At 43.1% G+C, this 19,628-nt stretch overlaps 1 protein-coding gene across 4 annotated transcripts in view; it reads right to left on the reverse strand.

Moving 5' to 3' along the window:
• Window positions 1-19,628, reverse strand: part of FRMD5 (FERM domain containing 5) — a 173,749-nt gene that overhangs the window by 26,130 nt on the left and 127,991 nt on the right. For 2 of the 4 annotated variants that reach the window (XM_068274977.1, XM_068274975.1), the window contains 6 exons: window positions 16,658-16,700; window positions 14,427-14,505; window positions 10,631-10,728; window positions 5,525-5,648; window positions 4,664-4,751; window positions 4,466-4,554 (listed from right to left, as the gene is read on the reverse strand). In XM_068274977.1, the coding sequence (XP_068131078.1) occupies window positions 4,466-4,554; window positions 4,664-4,751; window positions 5,525-5,648; window positions 10,631-10,728; window positions 14,427-14,505; window positions 16,658-16,664 (485 nt within the window). In that variant the 5' untranslated portion in view covers window positions 16,665-16,700. Of the gene's footprint in view, window positions 1-4,465; window positions 4,555-4,663; window positions 4,752-5,524; window positions 5,649-10,630; window positions 10,729-14,426; window positions 14,506-16,657; window positions 16,701-19,628 lie in introns of those variants that run through there. The other 2 variants (XM_068274976.1, XM_068274978.1) reach the window with 2 other exon arrangements.

The raw sequence follows: 19,628 nt of genomic DNA on the forward strand, positions 1-19,628 counted from the left end.
GATATTTTACTTTTACTAAACCTAACCCTACTCTCGCACGAGCCCTCCCTCACGCCGAGCCCCCCCCCCCCATCAATTTCTTACCCTAGCCAAATCCCTGCCCCACCAATGTGTAACAGAGCCCCCACCAATGCTTAACCTGAACCGACCGACATTAATTGATCAATATTCTCTGCAAATCTCTGCTGAAAATATGACAGTGTGATATAAATGCATGATTATAATAAGTGCCAAAAAAACTTGGAGGAAAGATACGGAGCACGTATACCCCAGAAATATAGATACAGACTGGCTCAATAAAATATCATAATCTTTATTAAATGTATCGAAAATGAAATAAAATAAATATTCTTCTAAAAGACTGGCGGTGGTTGATCAGACCACCCCGCACTCACACATCATACTCCATCCACACAGCGGACCCCAGCTCCCCCCCAAAAAAGGACATAACAGCCCTAGATCTGTTAGATAGTGTATGATTATAATAATAATACTAAAGAGACAGTATTCTGCTCCCCCTGGCTGCAATCAACCTGACAGTGTAAGAGCCATACTGCAATAGGGACAATGCTGGGGAAGTCTACCACTGTCTATGCTCAAACAAAAACATGCTGCTACGCCTAAATGTAGTGAAACCAGTTTCTAAGTCACTAGCAGTTCTCTGCCCTATCAATAGGGATGGTCAGTTGGATGCAAATAGTTCTGAATTGCTGAAAGTGTATGCAAATTTTGTGTGTTAATTTATGCAGCTTGAAATGGACCAAATGGAGATAACATGGGATTCAAGCTGCATGAATTAACATACAAAATGTGCGTAATCCTTCATCAACTCGTAACTATTTGTATCACATTGACCATCCCTGCCTATCATCAGTGACTGAGAGCTCAGTCTCTTTCTCACAGTCACTGATGATAAATGCGACCTATTCAGTTTCTGTTTGCAGTTACGGATAACAACTTAAAAGTGATTTTCCAACTAAAACCCCCAATAGGATACTGCTGTGCCACTAGCCTATGTGATGTGTTGCTATGACAACATAGGCAGACAAAATCACCTGTGTCGCACGTGGATTAGACCAGCAGCCTACTTTTATAACCTGTATTTGAAAAAACACCTGCAGTATATTTTATCATTCTTTCAGGACTACATAGGCAGCTTAAATAATGATAACTTTTTGAAATATTTTTAGCATGTAGAGTAGGCCTGCTGATTGGTGGCTCAGATGGCAGCAGGCCTTAAACCCTCCCTTTGTATGACATCTGCATCAATGTATTCCTATCACAGGTCAGTACACAGAACCGGTAGCACACGGGGCGAGATACAAGAGGGAACATTTAGGACTGAGAACAGACTGTAGCAATGCAGAGAACACACACAGTAAGATGAGGACATACACACTGCAGCACAAGACTAGTGATGGGCATGTCTAGGAGAACTCATGGAGAATCATTTGTTTGATCAGCTGATAGATTTGCAAAGCTCTGATTTGCTGTGATCACATCCTGCTTTAGCACATGATCAGCCAGAGACTTACATATCTATCGCCTGACCAAACTGATCCATGAGTTCTCCTAGACATGACCATCACTACACAAGACTCAAACTGCCCCTGCTTATCTTCCATCTGCCCCTCTGTACAGCCCGACCAACACCGCTGTATGCTACAAAGGGCTTTGCACACCTTATTTTAGTATTTGTAGTGGAACTATAGACAATTTTGTTTACTACAACAGGGAAAGTTTGGAACTCCAGTTACTACTGTCTCTGTCTCTGAGAGACCTGTGAAAACTGGCTGCCATGTCTAGAGGCCTGTGGAATCCAGATGCCAAGTGTAGAAAAGGCCTGTAGAAACTGGCTGTATGGAACCCAGATGCCAAGTGTAGAAGAGGCTGCCATGTCTAGAGGCCTGTGGAAATAAGCTGCCATGTCTAGAGACCTGTGGAAATAAGCTGCCGTGTCTAGAGGCCTGTGTACACTGTCTGCCATGTCTAGAGGCCTGTGGAATCCAGATGCCAAGTGTAGAAAAGGCCTGTAGAAACTGGCTGTATGGAACCCAGATGCCAAGTGTAGAAGAGGCTGCCATGTCTAGAGGCCTGTGGAAATAAGCTGCCATGTCTAGAGACCTGTGGAAATAAGCTGCCGTGTCTAGAGGCCTGTGTACACTGTCTGCCATGTCTAGAGGCCTGTGTAAATAAGCTGCCATGTCTAGAGGCCTGTGTAAACTGTCTGCCATGTCTAGAGGCTTTTGAAAACTGGCTGCCAGGTCTAGAGGCCTGTGTAGACTGGATGCCATGTCTACAGGCCTGTGGAACCTAGCTGCTCTGTCTAGAGGCCTGTGGAAACAGCTGCCATGTCTAGAGGTGTTACGATCTGCATCTGATGGTAAAATCCTGCATGAACTAACTTTGCTTCACCAGCAGATGTCACCAGCCTCCTCCATGAATTTACAACCTGAACTTTCCTCTGCCCACCAGCAGAGGGCGGACTGTCTAGAGATCTCTCCACAGACAGGGAGGAGGCCTGGACTGTCACATGGTCTCTCAGCATGCCATTTAAGCCACACCTGTGAACTGGCTTGTTGCTAGCTCTTTGTTCCTGGTTCTAGCCCTCCTGTCCTGAGTTCCCTGTTCCTGGTTATATTGTTCCTTGTTTCCCTGCTCTAGTGATCTCCCGGTTTTGACCTTGTGCTTTGTATTCCGACTATTCTTTGCCTAGCGATTACTGTACTGTTTGATCTCCTGTGTATGACCTTTTGCTTGCTGACTATCCGTGTGTCTCCTCCTCGATTGTTAATCTGTATTTGTATTTCTTGGTTTATGTTGTGTTACTATTCTGGATCCAGGGTCTGTGTGCACACAATTCTATACACTGGATCTACTCTGCATAACTCACTTTATGCAGAGAGGTCCTTGTATAAACCCTGATTTTCATACCTTACTGTATGCTTATTGTTTGTATCTACCTGTATTATTGGTTGCAGTGCATGTATGTGTGTAGAATACATTGCCTGCAAGTCTATGCTGACTGTTGTTAATGCACAGCATTACTCTATTTTTATTTAATAATAAATTCTTATTATTCATTTATTCCTGGTTTTGTCAGTCTTTTCCTAAACAGTGACATCTCTGCCTGGTTGCGGGTTTGTGCGTTGTTTTCTGTTTGCTCCAGGTGCAGCGCACAAACTCCATGCAAATTATAACAAGAGGCCTGTGGAAACAGCTGCCATGTCTAGAGGCCTGTGGAACCCAGCTACCATGTCTAGAGGCCTGTGAAAACTGGCTGCCATGTCTAGAGGCCTGTGGAACCTAGCTGCTATGTCTAGAGACCTGTGCAAACTGGCTGCCAAATCTAAAGGCCTCCAAAAACTGTCTGCCCTGTCTAGAAGCCTGTGGAAATCGCTGCCCTGTCTAGAGGCCTGTGGAACCTAGCTACCATGTCTAGAGGCCTGTGGAAACTGGCTTCTAGGTCTAGAGGCCTCTGGGAACAGCTGCCATGTCTAGAGGCCTGTGGAACCCAGCTACCATGTCTAGAGGCCTGTGAAAACTGGCTGCCATGTCTAGAGGCCTGTGGAACCTAGCTGCTATGTCTAGATGTCTGTGCAAACTGGCTGCCAAATCTAAAGGCCTCCAAAAACTGTCTGCCCTGTCTAGAAGCCTGTGGAAATCACTGCCCTGTCTAGAGGCCTGTGGAACCTAGCTACCATGTCTAGAGGCCTGTGGAAACTGGCTTCTAGGTCTAGAGTCCTCTGGGAACAGCTGCCATGTCTAGAGGCCTGTGGAACCCAGCTACCATGTCTAGAGGCCTGTGAAAACTGGCTGCCATGTCTAGAGGCCTGTGGAACCTAGCTGCTATGTCTAGAGGTCTGTGCAAACTGGCTGCCAAATCTAAAGGCCTCCAAAAACTGTCTGCCCTGTCTAGAAGCCTGTGGAAATCGCTGCCCTGTCTAGAGGCCTGTGGAACCTAGCTACCATGTCTAGAGGCCTGTGGAAACTGGCTTCTAGGTCTAGAGGCCTGTGGAACCTAGCTGCTATGTCTAAAGGCCTGTGGAACCCAGCTTCCATGTCTAGAGGCCTGTGGAAACTGGCTGCCATGTTTTGAGGTCTGTGGAAACTGGCTTCCATGTCTAGAGGCCCATGGAAACTGGCTGCCATGTCTACAGGCCTGTGACATGACTGGAGGTGGTTACTCCCAAATGTTAGAGAGCGGTAAACACAGAGGGCAGCAAAGCATATAAATATTAAATAAGGACATACAAGCCTGGTGAATATAAAGTGTCCATGCCTTGCAGCACTGCTGTATAACATCTGCACCCCTCCTCCTTCACAATATACCATAATATCTCTATCACTACAGCAGAGGTGTTCTTTCAGTGCACCATGTTAATCAGTCTCCAGTGTTTAGAAGGACAGGGGACAGAAAGGGAAAGATAAGATATACAGGAGCATTGTGCTAATGAAGACTCACCATTTTATAAAGTGTACCCTTTTATTCCCCTGCAACACGATAAAGCCGAAAGGAGTAAAGGCCAAAAATGCAGAGTTCCCAGAGACATCCTGAAAGATAGGGAGACAGGACATAGGAAGAGAGAGAAAGGAGAGGTAGAGGGCAGAGACTGCACAGACAGAACTATGGGGAAATACGAGTGAGAGAACAATGAGGTACCTTACACGGATGAGGATCCACTCCATATGTCTCCAGGGTCTGAGCTTTCCTCAGAAAACACATCTCTGCCGCAGCAGGGGACAAACCACTACAAGAAACAAAGGACCTATGATGACATACAGCATGACAAATGGCCCCATGCAGAGACATACTTATTTCCATCTGTCCCGACAACCATTGGTGAGCCCTCTGCCACTCAGGGCACTGTATTTTGCACATTTTGCTCCACGTTTATAATAAAGCTACACAGTTCAACCAGTTTTCTTTTGTCTACCCACTGACATAGTTATTCTAGTCTGCACCAATCAATCACATCCCTCCCTCATTTACACACCTGGGCCCATATGCAATTACATTTTTCACCTGAGTTTTCTCCTAGGTGATATTTTTATAACTTGTCATAAAATACCTTTTAAGCCACCAGCAAGCAAGAAAACACTCAAAATGAATTTGATAGCACTTTTCACCAACTTTTGGTTACCTTTTTAGTAAAAAGCTAAAAAATTAGAGAAGATGAATGATAAAAAAAAGAGATGAAAATGATCTCCTGGGAGATAACTCAGGTGAAAAATGATTTCCTTCCAAACATTTTTCATACTCGAAGGGCCACAATAAATGTAGTTTATCTGTAATGTATGTAGAACCAAGAAATAAAGAATCAATTTACCTGTGGGAAGTGTGACTGAATGTGCAGCTCTGTTTTGTGAGCAGATATCAAATACCAGTAGCAATCATTTATTTTTTCTACCCAATTAACTCTGTAACAAAGTATTCAGTAAAATATTCAAGAGAAGACACTGTCCTCTTTACCTTGTACTGCAATATAAAACTGGATAGTATGTGACAAACATGGCTGCTCACCTGAGCTCGCTCCTGTGAATCTCAGCAATCCGCCGCTCCAGTTTCTCCGAGTGTTTAGGGAGGAACTGGAACTTGGAGCTGTACCCCTCCGGGTGCTTTCCAGGGTCATAATCCCCAATCTCTGCTGCAGGAGAGACATGACATTAATAAGAGAGCACATGCTAAGTAAGTCTGGGCTCTGTAATATTGTAATAGACATTTGGGGTAACATGTATGTTTTTGTCATACCTCGGTCTGTTTTTTAGGCGTGTTTGCATTTTCACCAACTATGAATAAAATTTAAGTAAATGGGAAGCCTTATGCTGGGCATACATGGGTCGATCCGGCGGCCTATAAGCCGCCGGATCGACCCCCGCCGCGTACCCGCTCGTCCGCGCGGATCGATACCCGCTCGTCCCCGCGGGCGCTCCTAATCAGCCACTCGATTCCCCACTATTGTCCGCCGGCGGAGATCGAGCGGGGAATCTATCCGGCAGGCCATCAGACCAGTCTGATATTATCAATCGAGCCATTAGGCTCGATTGATAAGCCTGGCCAGAATGCCGTGTATGCCCAGCATTAAACAGATCAAACGGATAATTACCTAAGGAGAGGGAAGCTTCTGGGTCCTATAAAGCCTTCCTGTTACTCTCACAGTCCCCGCTTTCCAGCAATGTCACCTCGTTTGAATCTCCAGTCGCAGGAGGCTTCGCAGGTCTTTGGGAGCAGCTCTGTACTGCATATGCGTGAACTGCACAGAGGCAGTGCGGAGCCGCCCGTCTCCGGAAGCACTCGGTCTCCTGTTGACTTCAAAAGCCTCCTGTGGCGGCAGAGAGCAGTATTTGACTGATCGGTCAGAGACTGCTACCGGGGGAGCCAGCAATGGAACAAGGGAACCAGAAGAGGAGCAGGAATGCTCTAAAAGACCCAAAGCCTTCCCTCCCCTTAGGTAAGTATCTGTTTGTTTGTTTTCTTTGCGCTACCCATTTGCTTTAAAACATCCCTCAAGAATGGAGCATGCTGGATGCTGCAATTCTAAGAACACAATGCAGCACCATCAAAAGAATTGCTAATGCACAAGTCTGAAAGCCAATATGATTTTTCAATGGAAAACCTCACTCACAACTGTGCATAGCCTGAAAGGGCCCTAAGGCCTCGTTCACATCATTTAGCGCAGATGGATGTGCGATCGGAACGCAACGCGTCCGATCGCACGCCATCTGCGCTACTATGCGCTGCAGATCCCATTCATTACAATGAATGGGATCTGCGCTGCGATTACCAAAAATGCGTGCAGCACGCGATAGCGCAAAGCGCATATGATGGGAACGGTAGAAGGGCTGTCTATGCCCTTCTACCGTTCTTGTGCGTCGCACACTATACGCGCTGCCAAAATGCGCACGGCAGCGTGTATAGTCTGAACGAGGCCTTAGGCTTTGCCACAGAGTAGTTTTCCTTCAATTTTGGAATTGAAGCTGTGGCACTTGAGAATACACAGGCTATCATTGTTGGCTACATGTATTGTGCACACATAGATCTTTCCACTTTGGCACCAACACTTACATGTATGTAGTAATGTTATGTGGTAATGGAACATTGCAGTCCCACACAGGAATACTGTGGACCTAAATACTTTAGTGTGATAAGGGCTTAAAGTGTACGCGAGCCGAAGCTCGGGTACAAAATAAGATACTTGCTTAAAGAGAGGGAAGCTTCAGGATCCTATTGAGGCTTCCCTCACTGCTCTTATGTCCCCAGTCGCTAAGCGCCCCCCACCCACCGAAGATTGGTGACAATAACCATATCGGGGCCGCGCAGCTCCTCTTCCTGATTAATAGCCGTGCAGGAGATGCGCTCAGCAACAGGGGGACTACGGACCACCGAGGGAAGCCTCAATAGGATCCTGAGGCTTCCCTCTCTTCATGGTGATACCTATTTTGAACCTGAGCTTCGGCTCGAGTTTACTTTAAACTGTTTTCTAGCTTTCACTTTTTTGTATTTCAGGGTGAAGATTCTCTTCCCCTTCAGGAAGATGCTGATGCTGGGAGTAATTGTGTGATCGAGTGATCCAATTTTCTCTCCAGAAGTGAACCTTCCATCCCCAATGGCTTTTCTGGTGGTCTAATCCCTTCTCTCCATAACCAATTGCTTCCCAGGTAATGTGCTGCCCCTTTCCCCCTCATGGCTTCCCAGGTAGTCTAGTGCTTCTCTGTGTCCCCTATAAGCAGAGTGTGGCTTAAATCTCACCTGATCCCAATATCCTTGTCTATCCTCCTCAGTGCCAGCTGGCTGCTCTCTGCCCACACGATCTCTGCACATCGCATGTAATCACACGAAATGCAGGAGAGAAGGAAGTAGTGAGCAACTTGCTAGTACTAAGGAGGATGGATGGAGACATCGGGATCAGATGAGATTTAGGCCGCTCCGCTGCACCCTACTCTGCATATAAGAAGCAGTAGAGGGCTTATGGGGGGGGGGGGGGATGAACTCGGGCCCCCCTCCCCGTGTCCACAGACTTACTTACTAATTAACCAGCTCAGGAGAAGGAGTCGGCCAGGGACACAAAATGGGATGCTGCAGGACATAGGATCATGCCTCCCATACCAGGGCAGTCCCAGCAAAATTGGCACAGTTGGGAGGCATGTTATTATTTGTTTACTTTTTTTATTATTCACTTATTTCATTGTGCTTTGTTGGAGGCTCATACTTATCGGGGGGTAAGGTCTCAGTGTTGTGTAACAGTGTTGTTCAATGTCTCCAACTGAAGTGTGAGGATCATGATGGTGGATTTTATGGTGGTAACTTATAGTGGTTGCTTGAGTCACGTCACCAAACACTTGGTGTGAAATATGGTGGTAATTTATGGTGGTTGCTTGAGTCACGTGACCAAGCACTTGGTGCGACGTTTATGGTTGGTTAATATTGGTATATTATAGCCTGGTTCATGTTTTGTAGGCCACCAAAAAACAAAGGGTCACAGCCTCTAAATGGCAAATAAATGTGGGTGTCTTTAATTATAGTACATAGTAAGTTAAGTGCTGTTATTTGCATTATGAAGTATACACATAGGTATAACTACATCTTATGTGGTAATGCTCCCACCTTCAACACCTTCAAAAAAGCACTCAAAACTCACTTCTTCAAGGAGGCCTACATCAACTCAACACTACCCTAATCCTTTCTGCCAATAACTTCTTGATGCACCCCCTCCTTTTGTGTCACCAGCCCCTCCCTCTAGATTGTAAGCCTTTGGCAGGGCCCTCTTCCCTTGTGTATCATACTTGACTGTGTGCACTTTACCCAGAATTTGGAACTGGTAATTTTTTACCACTACCATTCCAGTTTATGATCTGGCATTGTACTATTATCTGCATTGTGTTGCATATCTTATTGCTATTACCTGTATTGTTCTGTCAACCCAGTTATCATTGTCTGTAATCCTATTTATTGTACAGCGCTGCGTAATATGTTGGCGCTATATAAATCTAATTAATAATAATAATAATAATAATGCTATGCTGTAATGCTATTTTGTAGTGTTATGTGGTTATGCTATGTGGGTCTTGGTTGTTTTTGGTTTTGCCTATAGTTTTGATTTTTAGAATAAAAATGCAAAGATACCACAAGTAAGCCAGGTCTTTTCTGCTTCCTTAAAGTACCCCTGAATCTGGGAAAAAAATACTGCATGAAGTCCATGGTGGGCTAGATTACCTCCTCCTGAATGTCTTGACCCTGCTCATTGTCCTCTGGGTCCTTACAGTTCCCGATCCTCTTACCTCCTGAGCCTTCCAGAGGTTCCACTGAGCAGCACAGAGAGATTCTAAACTGCAGGGCACAAGTTTCAAAATGCAGTAAAAAAAATCAAAAAGCTCTTTTGGATGAGTGCTCGCTTTCACTGCGCATACACGGTTCAGAACTCCTGCATGCTCTGATCTGAATCACTTGGTGCCGCTTTGGGGAACTTCCTAGATAGGTATTCTACTGGAGGGTCCCATCAAATACTTAGAGGAGCGGAGAACAGGAAAGACCATGAGTACAACAAGCAGAGTCAGGACACTCAGGAGGAGGTAATCTAGCTCAACATGAATTTCATAATCCCCCCCCCCCCCCCAATTCAGCGGTACTTCAACCCATTCCCGCTGCTGTGTAGTAAATTAACATTTTTCCAGTACATTCCCTGAGCTGCTAGACCATTCATTTATGTCTTTGCTCTGTGCTGCCTGCAGGCTCCCATACACGCAGCAATCTCCAGAGGCATGCAGTGGTACATCGCCTTAAGGTAACCATTAACAGTCCATTTTTTATGCACAATTATTTTGATCTATCTAGTAAATTGGCAGTAATTGACTAGAAATAATTGTATCTATCTAACAATGGCTCAATTTTATCCTAGATAATCCAACAAACTTTCCTTCATTACATAAGACCACCAACACGATTAAGCATTTTTAATGGATGAGATGGTAGATTTCATAAGTACATTGGTCCCTATTTAATTACCTTTTCATACCTTTGGGCATACTCAGTAAATTGCAATAAAAATGCAGTGTGCAGGAAGCACATGGCAGTTTTACTGGTACTTACGCCAGTGATATATATCGCATATTGCGTAAATAGGGCAACTCGCATTACCAAGGTAACACGAGTTACGCAAATAGCATAAAGAGCGGTATACTAGCAATGTGCACGTTACCTAGGTAGCAAACAATCAGCTCCTCCCTGTACCTGTTACTAGGAAAGGTGCGAACATGTAGCAGTGCACTGATCTGTTGCCAGGACACTTCATCAGACACTTCATACATGTTCCAGTTTGGGAAAATAAAGACAAGAGCGGCTAAAACAGGCAGCACTGGGGTTCATTTATCAAGGTGCACAGGAAACTGGAGCAAAATTGAACCAGCTGTCCAGAATCCATGTTTCATGGAAATACTGGAACCGGATTGGCTGCTTTGGGTAGCTGCTTTATTTTTGCCCCTATTTTCTAGGCAGACTTCTTGATAAAGTAGCCCTATAATGTTTTTATTAAGGATTCTAGATCACCAGTCTGGTGGTTGGCACAAGAGGTAGCAGATGGGGAAATAAAGACAGGACATTTATAGACAATCACTGTCATCACTGGATACGTACCTTGCAATATGTACGCTGCCAACAAAGCTGCATCAGAGGTCTTACAGAGCAAGCGTCCATGATACAAATCTCTCTTCACTTGCAGGAAAACCAGATACCTGAGTAAGAGATGAATACTTGTGTAAGGAATAACTGAACTTTGCCTATCAGCTTACGTTATGCCATATGACAGTGTATTCGGGGTGCTATAGCATTCCAGTAGTAATAGACAGTTTTTGTCTATCCTGATCTCCCACTCAGGTTTATCTAGTATATTTATTTGGATTCATCACTGTTTGATATTATTGTATTGTCCAATTCCTGTTTTCTACTTCTTGTTGTGTAATTGGTTTTATTGAGGGACAAGTCCCTAATAAAGATCTTTGGTATTTTTTGACAATGTGTTGGTGTTCCATGGATGTTCTTTGTTCTGTTTAAATCATAATTATATTACATCCATGGCTATATATTTATGTATAATAATTTGGCTCTACATTACATTTTTTGTAGTTATGAGGAGTTGAATGCTGTATATTTTTACTGACACCGACTCCAGTAACCTGAGAACTGACTCCACAGCCCTGACAGTACGACATTTTTGCTTTCAGAAATATATATACTCCCCACATTAGTTCCAAAAGTGAATTCTCAAAAAGTTAATGCCCCCAAAACAAATGCAAATTAAAACAAAATTACTTACAACACTCAACATTTTTTGGTGGAAAGTAACTACCTTGTTTCCTGGACACATGCTAGAAGCAGCGACATACATACCGGTATTTTCCATTATAAGACAATAGTGTACTCTGCAGAGCCTGACGTAGAGGAGATTTGGGGGTATTACTTTGGCCCACCACACAAAATCTTAGTGGTTGTCCATAATCGAACTGGGTATCTTGTGTTGCAAGTTTCTAAAATCTCCTCAAGTATTTAGCATTGGTATCTACAAATAAACACGGCTGTATCACTTGGTGTGGAACAGATTACATCATCTGGCAGATTGTCAGTGACAATCCGGAGTGTAACAAGAAACCATCGTAACAAGGAAAGGATTTGCTGGTTAGTGACATATAAGATGCAGAGATTAAGATGGGAGTGAATTAATACCTAACAGAGGCTCAAGCCACACTTTTCCATTGAGACTGTGACTGAGGCAAAAGGAAGTTACTTCAGGGCAATTATTGAGGATAATCTAGAGTGTTGTATAAAGAAGGCATCTGTGTTGCTCTAAGCAGCCAGGGACTTCCATTCATTTTTTAAGCTCCACAGAAACTTATTAGACTAATTGACTGTGAAATGCAACACTACTTTCCTTTAGAAACTCTAATACACAGGGAGTCACAAGAAGAGATTCTTCCCTGCTGTGAGGATAAATTGGCAGGTATCTCTGTGTGGTACTTGTTCTGTTTTCTGATTTGTTGGTATTAGCAATGTATTAAGGCCCTTGCAGACTAGACTATGGCAGGCCATTATAGTAGGCAGTTTGCCAACATCTTGTGATGAACACTCATGCTCGTCCACGGTCTATGTAGACAGGGTAATTAATCAGCAAAACATGTTGTGCTTCAATGCAGGTCATCCATGTTTTGATCATCTTAGGCCATGTGCTCCTCCCCCTCCAAAGCAACAAAATGTGTCGCTAGCCTATAGGGTAGGCTTCAAACTATTGCTCGAGGGATTGAGTCCCAGAGGGACCAGAAGATCATTGAGATAAGTGTGGTGTGTGTAGATCTATATATATATATATATATATATATATATATATATATATATATTTATTTATTTATTTTCCACCCAGGTACAAGTTAAAGAAAACCAGAGCTCATGAAAAAAAGAAAATTGATACTTACCCGGTGCTTCCTCCAGCCCCATAAGCACGTGTGATTCCCTCGCTGTCCTCCCGCGGTTTGCCGTGATCAGCCCGGTAACTGTCTCAGTCGCGCAGAAGACCACGACTGATGCGACTGAGCCAGTTACTGGGGTTGATCACAGCTGAACGGCAGACTGCGGGAGGATGGCAAGGGACTCACAGTGCTTATGGGGCTGGAGAAAGCCCCGGGTAAGTATCGATTCTTTATTTTTTGTGAGATCAGGTACACTTTAAGTGTGCAGGGCTTGAGACAGATGCATAAGGGGCATAGAGTTTTAAAGGGGGTCGTAGAGTTTTAAAGGGGTCGTAAGGGAGGTACACAGGAGGCACTTAAAGGACAATTATTCATAAAAACAACTCTATGTTAGGACATACATTACTAAGATCAATTTCTTTCTTCACACAGCTCTGCCTCTCTGCTGTAAAATCATCCTGACATTTACAGATACAGGGGGTAGCTATAAACTCCTCAGTGTATACTCTACTAATCACCTTGTTAAAATGATCTTATTCAGGTGGTGGTAAGGAGTTATGTTTCCAGCAATGCATGTTTATTGTCCTTACTTCCCTGAATACTCACAAAGGCATTATCAGTGTGTTTTTATCAGCATGTCTCTTCCTCCCAGCACAGAGCAGTCAGAACTTTGGAAATGATACAACATACTACAGAGAAGTGTAACATCAAAAGCAGCCAGTCAGGAGTGGTATATGCATATCTCTTTGACTGCTAGTTATATTACAGCAACAGGCTACCTGTTAACTCTTCTTATCAGCTTGTCCACCTCCTCTTTGAACTCTCCTGCATGCTGTGAGGGGAACATAGTGAAGTAGATTTGTGAGCTTGTCTGGAGTTAGGAGTACGCACAGGGGCATAACTATGCTTATTTGGAAATAAAATAAGGAGCTGATAGCAACCACCTGTGCTCCCAGGAAATGGTTCAGTCACAAGGGGAATGCCTTTGTGAGCTGTGTGAGAAGTGAACAAATTTGAAGGAGAGAGAGAGAGAGAGAGAGAGAGAGAGAGAGAGAGAGAGAGAAAGAGCCCCTAGCGCTAGTTGTTATGTATGCCCTAATATAGAGTATGAAAAAAAGTTGTGTTTATCAATAGTCGACCTTTAATGGGGGTCCCATCCAAAGTTTCACAGGGGGCCATTGATTTTTAATCACTCCCCTGTAAGAGGGGATGCCAATCATTTACCCATTATAGTGGAAATTCTTCAAATAAAGGCAGGCCGAGTTTGAATATATTCTTTAATGCTCTTGATTGAGCCCAGGAGAACTTTAGTAGAGAACTTTAGTAGATCATTGCTGTGCTAATGCTTTACATACCTTTATTTAAAACTATTACACTTCATTGTTTAACAGGCTGGGGTGGCCTTGCTTCTCCTGGACTTAGGCACTACTTCCATGTTCCCATAAGTTTATATTTGAAGACTTGTATAGTTTTTGAGGTCCAGATGTCAGGGATTAAGTCATGCCTCCCGGCACCATAAATGATCACTGGGCTCCTAAGACATTATTATTATTTAGTATTTATATAGCACCGACATCTTCCGCAGCGCTGTACAGAATATACTGACCCATTACTTAACTGTCTCTAAGAGGGGCTCACAATCTAATCCCTACCATAGTCATATGACTATATTGTGTAGTGTATGTATCATAGTCTAGGGCCAATTTAGGGAGGAGCCAATTAACTTATCTGTATGTTTTGGGGATGTGGGAGGAAACCGTTGTGCCCAGAAGAAACCCAAGCAAATACAGGGAGAACATGCAAACTCACTGCAGATGTTGCCCTGGCTGGAATTTGACCTGGAAATACAGCGCCCTCAAGGCGAGAGCGCAAATCACTACACCACCATGCAGCCCATACATAGCAAAGTCACCAGCTAACTTAGCTACTGTTGGGTGAAGACACAAAACATGACACTTCCGCAAATCTCTCACCTGGTGATTTCTTCTTTCAAAGCTGCTGGGTCGGGAGGATAGAACTTTACTCGAAAACACAGGATGAATGGAGGGCGAGCTGGCATGGATAGGAGATTACACAAAAATTAGTACAAAAAAAATCAACATGTGTACTTTAAGATGATAATATGAACACTCATACTGAAATAGTCACAGAGAAACAATAGAAATAGCAGTGAATAGTCATCTTAAAGGGAAGGTCCAAGCAAAAAAAATAAATGAGTTTCACTTACCTGGGGCTTCTACCAGCCCCATACAGCCATCCTGTGCCCTCGTAGTCACTCATTGCTGCTCCAGTCCCCCGCTGTCAGCTTTCTGACCTCGGAGGTCAGGGCCGAATTGCGTACTTTACACATTCCCGCTAGTGCAGGAACATTAACACATACATTTTTACGCGTTGGTGGTGCAACGCGTAAATTTTTGTTCCTGCACTAGCTGGAATGTGTAAAAATGTATGCAATGTGGCCCTGACCTCCGAGGTCGGAAAGCTGCCAGCGGGGGACTGGAGCAGCTGTGAGTGACTACGAGGGCACAGGATGGCTGCATGGGGCTGGTAGAAGCCCCAGGTAAGTGAAACTCATTTTTTTTTTTGCTTGGACCTTCCCTTTAAAGCAGACTTAAAGAGGAACTGTGGTGAGAATAACATAATGAATTAAATTGCTTATATTTTACAATATTCATTAACAAATTATTTAGTCAGTGTTTGCCCATTGTAAAATTTTTTCACTCCCTGATTAACATTATGAAATGTATAACTGGTGGTGACATCGTTAGTTCTGCCAGGGGATCTGTACGGAATGTTTGTTACTGAGAGTTCTATGCTCAGAGGGAGATATTGCTTGCTTGGCAGTTGGAAAAATATGTTATTTCCCACAATGCAACGAGGTTCACAGACAGCAAACTGTCAGGGTCGTGGTCATGACATCACACTGTGGGAGGGGTTTCACCGTAATATCAGCCATACAGACCCCTCTGATGATATATTTGAGAAAAGGTAATGATTTATCACGGGAAAGGGGGTATCAGTTGCTGATTGGGATGAAGTTTAATCCTTGGCTACAGTTCCTCTTTAAATTCTGTTGCGGGGCCTCAGGGAATCTGCCTGCATTTTCACTCCCAGGTATTGTGACTTATAATGAGAAAATGCCATTATCAGATGCAGCTAGTGTAAATTAGTAAGTAAGGCTGCACTTTTCGATTTTTTGTAATACTTTGTAGTTCAGGTCCTCTTTTATTTTGACTGACAGCATAGAGAGCCAACAGTAATCATTACAAGGAGAGGTGTGACTTAAAGAGAACCTGTACTGAGTAAAAATATTTAAAATAAATACATGAGGTAACTTCAAATGAACATTACATAGTTACCTTGCCATCAGTTCCTCTCAGAAGCTCACCATTTTCTTCTGACAATAATCCATTTCAGTTCTGACAATATTTTGTCAGATTTGAAATATATCAGTTGCTGTCAGTTATAGCTGAGAAGAAAACTGATGTACCAGGTAATGTCCATGTTTCTCTATGGCTCAAGTGGGCGATGTTACAGTTTAACTGTGTGCTGACCAGAAAGCTGTTATGGGTAATGGCCATTCTCAAAATGGAGGACGGAAAATTCCCTTGATCACAGTGAACAAACAGGACGCGGGACAGGAGAAAGACACTGAGGAGTAGACTACATGGAAGGCAAGTATGACTTGTGTATCCTTATTTTGACTTTTAATTTTCAGTTCAGGTTTTCTTTAAGTTTCCAGATTCACAACAGATTGTAAAATAAATAAATAAATAAATACTCAACTTCATCTCCAGGCACATTAATCTAAGGTGGCCCTACACTTACCCCGCTGTGTGACATCACACCCGCACCGTCCGTTGGCCCTCTACCTCCCCTCCCACTCTCACATAGCAAAAGAACATGCAGCTAGCCTATAGGCTAGCGACACATCTGTACTAGAGCTGTGGAGTTGGTACAAAAATCATCAGACTCCTCAGTTTATGAAACCACCCACTCTGACTCCAGGTACCTAAAAATTGCTCCGGCTCTGATTACACCTCTCTGACACTGTAGCTGTCCAAGCACCTTACTTACGCCACTGCCAGGAACCAATAAAATCTGAACCTGCGGACAGAAGATGATAGCTGGATAATGGAGGGCTGCCTGTGTGGAAGTTGTGGGGCAATGCAGAGCTATTCAAGCCAGTTAAAAAATGACTTACATCTCATTTGTTTGGCGATCCCTTTAGAAAACTCCAGCCAGTGCTAAAAAGAAGAGAGAATTAAGTGTGAGAAAACATGACTGCTTGAAATGAATAATTTAGAATGGCATAACTCTGGGCAGAAACTATAAACCTTCAACATATAGTCCTTCTGTATATAAAGGTACAGTAAACGTGTATTAGAGTTTGTAATCAGATAGCTTCACTCTGTTTTCTGCAGAAGCTTCACTCTATTGTCTGCAGATCTTATTAGAAAATGAAGAGAACGTGATTCATGCTAATAACCAACACTTCTGGTCACTGATGGAGCTGGAAGGGGTGTGAAAATGCAAATGAAGCAGGATGATGCCTCATCCTACAAGTGAATATTCATTCCCAGTGCATACAACACTAGGAGGCATGCATTAGGCATTGATATAAGCTTATAGGGTGAGGCATTACACCTACTTCATTTGTTTGTCATACCACTCACAGATTGCCTAGAAATAACTGTAAGCTGGCAGCATGAGTCACTTGCCTCAAATAACATAGACAGGAAACTAGAGGAAAAGCTGTGTTAATTTACATCAAACACATACTTTTCTTTGGTTGGATAGTGTAATGGTTAAAGGCTCGAATACATATGAAATCGGCGCCGGTAGACTTGGGCACAGGATACAGCCGGTATATGGCTGATCCTGCATCTGCACAAGTCCGGGCCGTATTAATTACTATTCCCCCTCCAGGCCGCCATGGATGGTGGGGAATGATATAATTCGGCTTCCAGCAATTGCTGGAGGCCGAATTATTGTGTTTTTTAAGCAACCTCGGCTCCGTCTTCTGACGGCGCCGACGGTACTCACTGAGTGCTGCTCAATTGTGATTCCTATTGTAGCCTATGGTGGCGCCCGCTGCGCCCAAATGTAGCAGTGCTGAAAAGCACTGCTCCGAAAGGCTCTGCCTCTGACATAGGAGACCTGGGTAAAATCTTAGCCTCCCCTGCTCAGTAAGCAAGCACCTATTCAGTAAGGAGTCCTTGGACAAGATTCCCTAACACTGCTACTGCCTACTGAGCACGTCCTAGTGGCAGTAGCTCTGACACTTTGAGTCTGCCAGGAGAAAAGCGCAATATAAATGTTATTTGTCTTGTCTTTATATGCAGGAGCACTGATTTTAGTTTTTGCTTGATGATGGATTTTGACCAGAAAACAAAAACTGTGCAGTACTGATCATTATATTACAGCAATGAGTAAGTACACCTTTTCTGAAACGAGTTACCTGTTTTATCCTGTTTGTGCTTGGTGTGTCAATAAATTGGACTTTGTTGCTCCATCCAGTGTGTTGCGAGCTGTGTCCCAACCTTTCATATGTTACAGCAGGTTTCAAAAGTGCAATGGTTTAAAACAAAAGCAAACCTCAGTATAAAATGTTTTTCAATTTTTTTTGTCAGTGAAAAAGGCATAGATGGCTGTTTAAGATAGGAAGAAAGTAATGATTGTGTTTTGTAGTATGTTTCCTTCTCCCCAGTTTCCCCTACATTTCCCTCCTTTATGCACACTGTTCTGAATATCACCATCTCTCCAATAACTTCAGTGTTCTGTTTCCTGCATTTTATAATCTAATTAATAAAGCTGCAGTGATTTTCTTGCATGTTGAACAATACAGTACTTCTTTTCTTCTTTTTCTGTTCTCACCCTGAGTATGCTTAAAGTGGCTTTGGACCCAGATTTCTAAGGGCCCTTTTACACTTAATCAGTTGGTGTGCGTTAATATGCGTTAGTGCACGTTGGAACGCGTTTTTTCCATAGCAGTGCATTGGGAAGAAGATTTCAGTTAAAACGTGTTAAGTGTGAAAGGCGCCATAGGAAAACATGGGCATTACTTTGAAAATTAGTTTTCTTTCCGTTTTAACTGAGAGCAACTGATTAAGTGTAAAAGGGCATTAATTGATAGAAATCATTCTTCAGTTACAACTGTGTTAACATATGTCATTTTCCAGCTTACCACAAGTTGGCGCTGGTTGCTCACAAGCTAGTGTTTGTTTATTTTCCTCACATCTGAAGATAATTAAAACAGATTTTTTTTTGGAAGCTGAGAAATAGAGGAGGGGGGCAAGAGCTGTAAACTGGATTTCCTAAATGTAAAAATACATGAAAGCATTACAGATTTTTGTGCAAATCGTCAGCTGTGCTCTCTGAGGGACTGAAGTAAATAAACTGACTTCAGTTCCACTTCATTTAGGAGCTGAATCATTAGTTTACCATTTTATATACCAGCATCTCTTCTGTCTCCAAATTGTAATTCCTTTATTCATGACATATGTTGCTATTTAAAACGAATGCATTGAAAGCATTTTAGGAGAACAGATAACAACATGGATTTATAAAATGTTATGTCTCTATTTAATCCACTTGTATTTAAAGCCATGTAACCATACAGTGAACAGACAAATGAAATGTTCCTTAGCATAATATAATATTATACAAATATGCAGTCATGATGGAATATAGGTTTTCCTGATTTAGTTTTATAAATGATAGATTAAGCCAGAGACAGGCAAATGGGAGGGAGGATGCCATAGTATGCCTGATTTCACGTAGCATAACCAAATTTATGGAGAAAGAAGAGAGAAATGATTTTAGTATTAATAATGGAAACCGCAAATGGAAATGTGCATCCAAACTTCAGAAAGCTTGTTCACACTTTCATGCAGGCACAGCGCAGGGGTCTGAGGACTTTGACAACTGCGCTGTAACTAAGGAGCAAAGTTCAACCGTGTCCACAAAGTGGAACGATAAAGTGACAACTGAAACGTTAAACAACTTTTTATTTCCCTAAAGACCAAGAGATCCTTTTATATTGTGCCCTGGATCCTTCAATTATTTGCGTGTTCTTTATTATGGAAATTTCCACGTGTCACCATCATTTCCATTTGCCAGTGTAGTTCCCCAGAGATAGAAGCAGCCATCTGCGGCATATTTATAGAAGAAAG

This window comes from Hyperolius riggenbachi, chromosome 3 (genome assembly GCF_040937935.1).
Source record: "Hyperolius riggenbachi isolate aHypRig1 chromosome 3, aHypRig1.pri, whole genome shotgun sequence".
Taxonomy (NCBI): Eukaryota; Metazoa; Chordata; class Amphibia; order Anura; family Hyperoliidae; genus Hyperolius; species Hyperolius riggenbachi.